The 11442-nt window shown below is 36.4% G+C and overlaps 1 protein-coding gene across 2 annotated transcripts in view; it reads right to left on the bottom strand.

The window, feature by feature from the left end:
* PPP3CA (protein phosphatase 3, catalytic subunit, alpha isozyme) overlaps positions 1–11442 on the bottom strand; it is a 187933-nt gene that overhangs the window by 50530 nt on the left and 125961 nt on the right. For both annotated transcript variants that reach the window (XM_011967210.1, XM_011967209.1), the window contains exons 6-7: positions 10250–10327; positions 7283–7377 (exon numbers count right to left, since the gene is read on the bottom strand). In XM_011967210.1, the coding sequence (XP_011822600.1) occupies positions 7283–7377; positions 10250–10327 (173 nt within the window). The remainder of the gene's footprint in view (positions 1–7282; positions 7378–10249; positions 10328–11442) is intronic.

The raw sequence follows: 11442 nt of genomic DNA, 5'->3' as shown, positions 1-11442 counted from the left end.
TATATATATATATATATATATATTTTTAGATGGAGTCTCACTCTGTTGCCCAGGCTGGAATGCAATGGTGTGATCTTGGCTCACTGCAGCCTCCACCTCCCAGGTTCAAGCGATTCTTACTCCTCAGCTTCCTGAGCAGCTGGGACTACAGGTGCGGGCCACCACGCCCGGCTAATTTTTGTATGTTTAGTACTGATGGGGTTTCACCATATTGGCCAGGCTGGTCTTGAACTTCTGACCTCATGATCTGCCCGTCGCAGCCTCTCAAAGTGCTGGGACGCGCCTGGCCCATCTACCACCTCATATTGATAATAAAAGAATACTAAAGGGTTTTGTTTGTAGTTTCTACTTTATTCCCTCATATAAATTATTGTATTTCATACCATTTCTCAGTGAACTCTCTTAGGCTTAATAATGATTATGAGAAATTATCTTTCTAGTGGGTCTAATTCTATCATACCCACATGGCTTTAAGAATCTTTATCAAATAAATGAAGGAATAAATTAGGGGTTGGGGGGATGTCTTATTGTTTTGCTTTAGTAAAAAAACAAAAATAAAAAAGTAAAACAACCTTGGCCTACAATTACTGGAAAGTACCAAATATACTACCCTGACTGTATGTTTACATTTTTTATAATGCAATAAGTGATCTGGGGCAAACAAGTACTCAGGACCCATTAAGAGCATCTTCAGGTTTGAGATGATGGCAGGAAAAAAGTACATGCTGAGAAAACTGTTGTTATGGGGCAAAGTCTCTGGATTAATTTTATGCAACTTGTAAAGCAACTAGTAATCACATTTAACCTGTGGTTGTAAGGATACCAAAAAAAAAAAAATGCTTTAAAAAGTCAATGCTAAAAGTTATGTCCATGCTTAAGACAAGCCTCAGGCTCGTAGAAATGAATCTTTGCTATAAAACATGGTTCAACTTTGTAGGGGAGGAGCTCTTTGATGTGCTGTGGTGGAGACAGATATGTTACTTCGGGACGCCTGGGTATAGATTCAACTTTCCTTTCTGAGACTCCTCATCTCCCTCTCAAAAAGATCTGAGCTAACTGGTTCTGAATTTGGCTTGTGAACCACAGGGGTAGCAGAGATCTATAAGTGTGTGAAAAATATTCCTGAATGATAAAACAACCTCCTAGTGGAAAAAAATTGTGGTATAGTATGGAATGAGCTTCTGAGGTCTGGCCATACCACACTGTGTAGACAGTGTCACTGAGGGTTCCCGCCAGAAGTCTGGAGACCAAGTCGAGCTGGCATCTGATATGTTACATCTGTTCCTTTATGCTCATATCATGACTGCCAGCAAAATTCTTATGTTTGTTCATTATAGCAGCAATTCCATTCTCTCTTACAATGGTATCTTCCTGCCAAGCCAGAAATTCTCTTTTTACTTATAAACGGTATCTTCTTGAAGCCTATGACTCCTTTTTGACTGGAAAATATATGAGGATGCTGAAAACATCAAGCTTTGGTAAGACTGAAAGGCTTTTTATCAGCAATTACATCAAGTTGCTAACTTATAAGTCCAAAATATCATATTTTTTCCCTATCAAAAAGGATAGACTTTCACATCTCCTAATTTTAGCAAATGATGCAATCTGTTCTCACGCCGCTAATAAAGACATACCTGAGACTGGGTAATTTATAAAGGAAAGAGGTTTAATGGACTCACAGCTCCACATGGCTAGGGAGGCCTCACAATCATGGTGAAAGGCAAAGGAAAAGCAAAGGCATGTCTTACATGGTGACAGGCAAGAGAGCTTGGTGCAGGGGAACTCCCATTTATAAAACCATCAGATCTTGTGAGACTTACTACCATGTGAACAGTGTGGGAGAAACCACTTTCATGATTCACTTATCTCTACCTGGCCCTGCCCTTGATACGTGGGGATTATTACAATTCAAGGTAAGATTTGGGTGGGGACACAGGAAAACCACAGCTGATGCTTTCCATGTGCATCTTATAAAAGCAATCTTCCACCTCTCTCTTCCTTAACTACTTTAATATTGAATTGATTTCTTTCTTGGTTATCATTTAAATGTTTGGTCTTGATTACTAAATTAGTTTGGTTGCCATTAGACTTTCCTCTCAAATCCAAAATAATTTTCCTTTAACAAATTTCCTTAATTTTACTGTCAGTAGTTTGTACTGGAACTAAGTTACATACCCCTGGTATATATGTTTATATTTCTCTACATATACATCATATATCTAACCACTCATCTAGTCACCCATCCATCCAACAACCCATCTGAACTACAGAAAACTTGTACTACATGGAAGCCTACTGTTGTTTACTTTAGATTCTTTTGCAGCACAGGTGTACCTCTACAGAGAAAATGAAGTTAAGTGTTAACACCAAGGTATAAAATACATTTTCCCAGAGGTTCATTACAATTTTTGGCCAAACTGAGTTGTTTAAGCCAATGTTCACATCTGCCACTCTATTTCTCAATCCAGAGAGATTTTACTCTCACCGATTGCTTAAACGTCACTTCCCCAATTAGTCCCCACAGGATAATTTTCACTCTCATATCACACCACTCTTTTCTTTGTTGCTTTTTCCAAATACACATAAATAATTATTGGGGGAATTATTTATTTAATGTCTATCATACTACCAGATTATTAAGTACACTAGGGCAAAGACCATGTCTGTCTTGTTTCGTTTATATCCCCAACACCTAGTATGGTATGGTGCTTGGTATGTAGTAAGTTCTCAATAAAGGTTTATTGTATCGGTGAGTGGGTTGAGCTAAAATCACTTTTACAGGGGGCAAATATGTTTTTAAAAAACTGAAGCTATGTGTCATAACTGTAATTTTCATCTGATTGGTGTATTGGAGTAATTAGGAAATAGTTTTTCCTTTAGGTTTACAGATTCACAGGAGAAAATTCAACAACTGAAATGTGCAAAGTGCTCTGCAATGTTTAACTCCAATTTAGAAAGGGTATCAGCACTGGTTATAGGAGCGATTTAAAGTGAGATAAAGGTCTGTGGGTCAATATTGATAGGGTACGTTTGGTCACAGTCTTGCTCTTAATTCTCCAAAAAAAAAAAAAAATGCTTAAATCAATGCATGTATTGACTGCCTATCATGTACAAGGCATGCAACTTGGCTTTATCATGTGCACCAAAAAGCCTCATGTTTCAAACTAATTATAATCTCACTGGGAAAAACAGGAATGCATGGAAAAGCTATCAAGAAAAACAGTAAACAATAAATACAAGAGAAAATGATTAGCACTGCAGACATTCAGAGAAGGACCACCAACAGAAGTCTTTATGGAAATGCAGACTGGAGTGGGTCTAGACCACTTAGACAGGCAGAAGACTGAGATAAATATTTTGGATAGAAATAAGTATGTAGGCAAAAAAGTGGAGAAACAGAAAGCCAAAGTTGCTCAGGGTAATGAGGTTTACCGCAAGATAAGGAGAGAGAGAGGTGAGAACGGTAGATTGAGGCATATAGTGAAATTATAAATAAGAAACTGAGAAATAAGGGAATTTTCCTGCAAGCTTCTGTGAAGCCTTGCACTAACATGCGACAAAATAATAACATAAAATATTCACTAATGATAATGTCTTAATATCGCACAGCATTTTGTTTCAAAGCGATTTCATGTAATATTCACAAATGAACATTTTTTTTCTCATCATCTCATAGCAACGCCACTGCATGTCCAATAAATTTAAATGAGTTAGTTGCTTAATGGCAGAGCTGTGATTCAAACCTACATCTTTTGCTATGGCATCTTGCAGAGCTCTCAGAGTGAAGACACAGAGGCAGGGAGACCGGCGGGAAGACAGCACAGGCTGGAAAGGATGAGACTGAATGAATTTATGTGGGCTACACCAAGAGATGGAACATTTAGTTCTCATAACTTTCTGAATGCTATTTACTAATTGCAGGTAAGTATGAACTACCAATCAGAACTATTGGACATTTAAATATGAATCTGATCACAACTATTATTGGTTTTAAGATGGCAAGAATAAACCTATTTTTCTCACTGTTTCATTTTGCCAGATAGTATTACTGCTGTCTTAAGCTGCAGGAGCTTTAAGAGTCAAATCATACTGTAACTAATAGGTTATAATTCCAGAGTACTTTATGATCATCTCTTTCTAACTATCAAATGGTTAACTCACAGATTCTTCACAGCTATTTTCCAATGATTGGGTTTTGAAGGTGCTTGCAATCCAATTTTATTATATTGCTTTTAAAAATTCTAGTTAACATCAATTTTATTCAAATACAGTAATTCTCACTTTAGCAGTGAATAATTGACTCCCACTCCCACATACTGTATACACTGTTAGCATAATAGCTTTAAAGTGCTTCAGAAATTTTACATAAAAGTCTTTTGAAATTTTGTTTAAACTAAAGAACACATCTTTCTCTTCCCTATCAGTTTATGTTTTTCTCTCTGGAGAATATTTTCTTTTATGAAAAGGTTCCCAAAACGAAACAGTTCTACTCCATTTTCTGAGCGATTCTGATCTACCCTAAAGGCAAGGACACAGTGAAAGAACTAAAAAATCTCAAGTCAGTGATGCACTGGTATCTTTTTTTTTTTTTTCCTAAAGTTCCAAACTTGTTAAATCAGAACTATACAAAAAGAAGAAATAGACACCTTATTTGAGAAATAGCTACTGGTCTCAGGCAAAACTGCATTACCTGGCATTATGAAGAATTGAAACAGTCTAAGTTTGTTTTTGTGGAGTAAAATCCCAATTTTTATTCCTGTTTTACTGTTTTGGTTTTCTTTTTTAGAAATTGTTGGGAAACTTCCACGTAGAGTACACATTATTTAGTAATCAGTCTTTGGAAAGAAAATGACTTTTAGGGACATTTCCTTCCCTCAGTTTAATAGTAAAAAATCTTAATGCCATAGAACAATACAAATCTGTGTTTATAAAAAATATATAGAAGAGTATTTTATGTACTTTTGGTAAACATAGGATCATGGTGAAACTGGGATATACAGTATGACTTACTAAATTCCCGCATTCCCTGCAGGAATCTCAGGGTCCTTGTCTCGTGCAAGATTGAGAATCCTCATCCAGTCAAAGAGATTAGTTTTTATGAGTTTTATACATAAATGTTTACTGCTTTAAAAATATTAATTGGCCGTGATACTATTTATTTCTCTTTCTAATCAAACATTCACTATTCTTTAACATCCAGATCATATTTTATCTTAAGGCCTTCTCTGACCATTCTAGAAAATTATCCCTTATCAAATGTATTTTGTGTTTGATTCTCTTTGTTTACACTTAATCACCTTGGGTCTTATATTTTTGGTTAAATCACACAAATGTCTTACTTTGTCAACTCTACAGGAGTTCTAAAAATCAAATCATACTGTAACTATTAGCTTATAATTCTAGAGTCCTTTATGATCATGTTTCTAACAATCAAATTATTAACTCATAGATTCTTCACAGCTATTTTTCCACTGATTGTGTTTTAAAGGTGCTTGCAACCCAATTTTATTGCAGTGCTTTTCAAAATTCTAGGTAACATCAATCTTATTCAAATACAATAATCTTCACCTTAGCAGTGAATCACTGACTCCCACTCCCACATACGTAAAAGCACATGGCAAGCAGAGAACATGTTTTATTTTATTTTTCATTTTTCTTGACATAGACTACTAAAGGCAGCACTTCTTTTCTAGGAACTGCCTCCTTTCTCCCCCATGGTTACAACAAAAACTGCACTATGCTTTACTGATAAACATGCTACTTCGCTATAGAGGAGGACCCACCATGGACAAAATGGCAATGTAAAAGACTGTATGGCCACAGCAAACACCATCCAGCAGATGTCATTCTCTGGGCAATAGGAAAGTGGAATACATGAAGGGAAACAAAGGACTAAGGACCTTCAACAGGTGCTTGGGAATAAAGGTGGCCAAGGCCCATATTAGGCATCCTAGACACCAGGCCTGAGCCAGGAAGAGACCCATCACACCTCATTTCTGCAGGGGCATGGCTCCTAATTCCAGGAGTTTTCAGACTGGCTCAGAAACTAGGCTGCCTTTTACCACCCCTTTTGGGCTATATTTGACCTTATATATGTTATTTGACTGCTTTTTTCCTTGTCTCCATTTCTCTCTCTCTCTCTCTTTTTTTTTTTTTTAAACAGAGTCTCGCTCAGTCACCCAGGCCGGAGTGCGGTGGCACGATCTCGGCTCACTGCAACCTCCGCCTCCCGGGTTCATGTCATTCTCCTCCCTCAGCCTCCTGAGTAGCTGGGACTACAGGCGTCCACCACCAAGCCCAGCTAATTTTTTGTGGTTTTTTTAGTAGAGACGGGGTTTCATCATGTTAGCCAGGATGGTCTCTATCTCCTGACCTCGTGATCCATTTCTCTTAATCTCAGAAAGCCACACTCAGACACGTTGCCTATATAATATCCAGACCAATGCTACCTAAAGGATTTTTCACATTTTCTCACCCATTCTTACATGTGGAATACTTTATAATATTTCCAAATAAAGAGATTACATTTATGAAAGAAGGTAATAATGCACCCCTTGCTCTTCTTCTTTTCCTTGTAGTAAGTAATAATGCCCTCGTGTTTCATGTTTCTTTCAGGTATGGAGTTTCAGAAAAAAGGCACAGGACACTGAACCAGAAGTATGGATTTGAACCTAGCTCATTATTTCCTAATTAAGGGACCTTGGACAAGGCAATTAACCACAGGGACACACTCTGCATATTAAAAAAGGAGGAGATAGAATAGCTAATAATACCTTGAAGTTTCCTTTTTCTTTTTGCTTTTTAAAGAAATAAACATGTACTTGCCTAGCATAGGAGCCGACTCATGGTAGATGCCCAATAAATGCAATTCAAATTTGAATTTCAAGCTACTGGGTTTATTTTTTATTTTTCTTGATCCTTTCCATGCACAATCACCCTTATTCTATTTAAATCCAAATTCTTTTTAAGAAGCATGATTTTGGATTACTTCCAATTATTATTTCTTTTAAAGTCTGTATCTACCAGAGCAGCAGTTGTCAACCCTGTTAAAATTTAAAATGTCCTAGAAAACATTTAAAAAATTAACAGTGCATAAGCCCGATCTCTGACCAAATTTGAATCTGTATCTTTGAGGATAATCACAAAGTATGCATCAAACAAGAACTGAAGAAATTACAAAAAAAGAGACTAGTTAAAATATTTAAGACCAAACCAAAATAAAATGCTTAAGAATTACTGCACATATTATATAAGACTGCAAGAGGGATTTAAAAACACTTACCTTTGTTATTGTATACATCTAAGTAATTTGGTGCTGAAAAAATTGTAATTAGAGAAGGGAACCCTGTTGTTTGGCTTTTCCTGTACATGCGGTACCTAAAAAGAACAAATACAGTCAAAACAAAGCCCGTATGGAAAAAAGAGAATATCAAATCACAGATTCAGAAACAGAAAATTGGATGAGTCAAGTGCCATTATTCAAAGAGCCTCCAATTATATAACACTAAATAAAAATTTCTTTCTGAAGTCTGAAATATACAGGTATTAATACATTTCAGGGGGGTGAGCATGAAAACATACATTCATATGTAAAATTTCCAAACAGGTATTTTCTAAGTTAGCAAACCTCAAGAGACTGTGGAATTCATTGGAAAATCATGTCATTTCCATGTGTTCAACAGACAGGGCGAAGGCTGATTAGTGTACACAGATACTTTGTACCCACTCAAAATTTTCAAAAAGTTGTCAACATTTTTGACATAAAAAGACCAAATAAGCAGAGCAAGATATAAAGACTTACCACTAAAAACCAGGCCAATTATCTGATAAATCCACAATATTCTGTAAAGCATTTTGCCTAGACTAAGTGATTTTCTTTTAGAAGAATGCCCCCTTAAATCTTTGAATTTTTAGATTAATAATTAAATTTAATTCATAGATTTAATACAATTCATAGATTCAATGATATACAAGCATTTTGCCTAGACTAAGTGATTTTCTTTTAGAAGAATGTCCCCTTAAATCTATGAATTTGTACAAATTGAGACTTGTTTCTATTTTAGAATTTTATTTATTACCAATCTCTGCTGGTATCTACAGGTCAAAGATTATTGTCTCAGCAGGGTAATATTTAATCAATCAGTAATGAAACAGAACATTCACAAGAACTTTGAAAATAAACCAACAATCCAGTTACTAAGACAGAAATAATTTGTTAATGTTAATACTTTAGTTCTCAATTAAAAATACAGGTGACTCTGGCTCTTTTACATAAGGATAAAAATGTATCATGACTTCCGTGTAATCAATTTTAGGAGTATCAGTTTAGAAATACCCCTTCAAAACAACATTTTATAATTTCTTTGTTGATCTGTGTCATTTATTTCTGGTAGACTAAACCATGCCTAATATAGTTGGGTTCTAAAAGTAGCTCAAAAAGTACCTTCAGATAGATAAATAACCACCTTAACATTTATAATTTTAAAAATACTGTGAGTCTTCTCTTTTTGGAACTTGGTCACACTATACCCCAAAAGAAAATGCCCCCTTAAAAACATCCTGAAATGTTCTAGAAGTATGTATTCTGATTGTGGAACTAAGCTTCGTTATGGAAACAAAATCTATGTGAAAGGCAGTTTCACTCTTAATCCTAATACCTTGACTTTATAGACAGAGGGTGACTATGCCTACTTGACAACAAACAAAAACAAAGAAACTGGATGACATAATCTCAGTTTTTCCAATGAATTAATCATCTTCTCATTTTAAACAAAAATACTTGATATTAACTGATGCACTTAACACACCTTCAAGTAAGCCAATGGTTATGGATATGCAGTGCAATGAGGATAAATCTGCCAAAAATAGGCAGTCAGCTGACTGGAACACTCAGCCTATAGCCTTCACAAGTGAGAAAAATTATTTGAAGACCTGACTTGTTGGGTATATAAACAGGTTACTTCAAACATCAGCTGTAACACAGTGAGTATATAATACTGGATCCGTTCACACTTGTTGACCGATTGCTTGAAAACAGCTAATTGTGAAAGGAACTTGGTATCTGCCTTGATTCAGGGATATCATAGATACACATCGGCCTCCTTCAAAAATCTATATTTCCAATTTCAGCACACAGGTTATAAAAAGAAGTGCTTCTACTTTTCAGAAAAACTGGACTATGAAGGGATGAGTTTAGTTATTCAAAGGCAAACAATGCCTTTCAGTGGAGTTTACTGGGAACAGTATCGACCTCAAATCTGAAAATTATTATAATTTCTCCCTAATGTAGACTTAGTACACTGTTAAAGTGAATATCTGAAATTTCCTAATTTTCTAAACCTTCAAAATTGTTCTACATCTTAAAAACCTATAGATGAGACAAAATCAACTTTATGTAATCATTTGCTAGTTAGAATATAGACTCTTCCCTTTTTTTTTTTTTTTTTTTTTGAGACGGAGTCTCGCTGTGCTCCCAGGCTGGAGTGCAGTGGCGTGATCTCGGCTCACTGCAAGCTCCGCCTCCCGGGTTCACGCCATTCTCCCGCCTCAGCCTCCCAAGTAGCTGAGACTACAGGCGACCGCCACCACGCCCGGCTAGTTTTTTGTATTTTTAGTAGAGACGGGGTTTCACCATGTTAGCCAGGATGGTCTCGATCTCCTGACCTCGTGATCCACCCGCCTCGGCCTCCCAAAGTGCTGGGATTACAGGCTTGAGCCACCGCGCCCGGCCTTTTTTTTTTTTTTTTTTAAAGACGTCCCTATTCTTTTCCCTTTAAAATCAGGGGTTTTACAGGGATCAGGAATGGTCTTCAGGATTAGGAATGGTATTCTTTAAAACAATAGTAAAATGTGCAATATCTGTTAAATATTTATGTATAATTCTCATTCATATTGTCAACAAGACTGAAAACTAGCTGGTAATTTACTCGCTTATATGACAGTGTAAATGCAACAATTGAGAGGAACAAGAGGAGGTGCCCTTACAGAGGGGTGCTTAAGAAACCAAGCTGAAAACGGACTCGTTCAGGCTAAAGATGGAAGAACTTTATGGGAGACTTTACAATACATCTGCAGTCATTCATTTCCTAGGACTCTGCCATGCCTGTGTCATCCATCAGAAGATAATTTTAAGCTCTAATTCCTTTTGGGAGTAAGCCTAGTAAAAGGGAACCTGCAGAGCCTAAGCAAAGTGAGGAAGTTCTGGCAAATGGAAAATGCATGGTTTTTATAAATGCTCAAAACTGCTCACCCTGCATCTTGGGCTTCATGGGCTCGAAGTATAGATAACAAGTTATTGTGCTGTAAGAATTCACATACAGCCGGGTAACTGCCAGAGACAAAAAGAAAAGAGAAGCATCTGTTATGAAATCATCAGGAGTAGCACAATTATCTCTAACATCCAGATCTGTGTGACTGGATCAAAGATAATCAAACATACATCATTCATGAAACAAGCCTCTCGACTCTAAGGCCAAGTTCACAAGGCCTTGTGGCAGAAAAAGAATCTACAGCTGTACTTTTTACGTAATCAGAAAGGGGTTAAAGTGTGTGAACTGGGGGAAAAAAACGTAAGTCATCATATAACAACATTAGGAAAGTGTCCACTCTCAGAAAAATCAATTTTTACAAGTCTACATTTAAAGACAAAATGAACAGAGCAGAACTATAACAAGATAATGAATTTCAAATATAATTCTCAATTTTCTCAAATATTGCACCATTTGTGCGTATGTGTGCATGTATGTGTATACAACAAAGATGACTGAGTTTGGAGGCAGAAGAGAATACATATGCTCTCTTCTGCCTCCTAACTATTTTTGTTTCTGTATCATATTGAACTATATTTTAGACCTTGAATTAAATCTCCCAGATTTAAGACTCCTCCCATATGGTGGGAAATCATGTTATTGCTTTATCTAACATTATGGGTACGATAAGATGATTATATCATTCAAAACCTAAACAAAATTATGGATGTTCACAAGGCCTGAAAATGTGTCCTTTAAATGTGATCAGCAGAACTTTATCTTGACTTATCTATCTTGACTAAATAAAACATCCAATATACAATTAAGTTTGTCTTTTAAGAGTCTCAAACTCAAATAACTTCATTATAAATGAAATTCAAATCATAAATTAAACTTGAAAAACATTTTACAGTCATTATGTCTCTGCTCTAAGGACTTTCAATGAAACAAATGCATATTATAAAAAGAATTTTTTTCTTCTTTGAGATGGAGTCTCACTCTGTCGCCCAGGCTGGAGTACAGTGGTGCCAACTCGGCTCACTGCAAGCTCCACCTCCCAGGTTCATGCCAGTCTCCTGTCTCAGGCTCCCGAGTAACTGGGACTAGAGGCGCCCACCACAATGCCCGGATAATTTTTGTATTTTTAGTAGAGACGGGGTTTCACCATGTTAGCCAGGATGGTCTCAATCTCCTG

This window comes from Mandrillus leucophaeus, unplaced genomic scaffold, assembly GCF_000951045.1.
Source record: "Mandrillus leucophaeus isolate KB7577 unplaced genomic scaffold, Mleu.le_1.0 Scaffold792, whole genome shotgun sequence".
Classification (NCBI taxonomy): domain Eukaryota; kingdom Metazoa; phylum Chordata; class Mammalia; order Primates; family Cercopithecidae; genus Mandrillus; species Mandrillus leucophaeus.
This window is presented reverse-complemented; position numbering and strand designations above follow the sequence as displayed.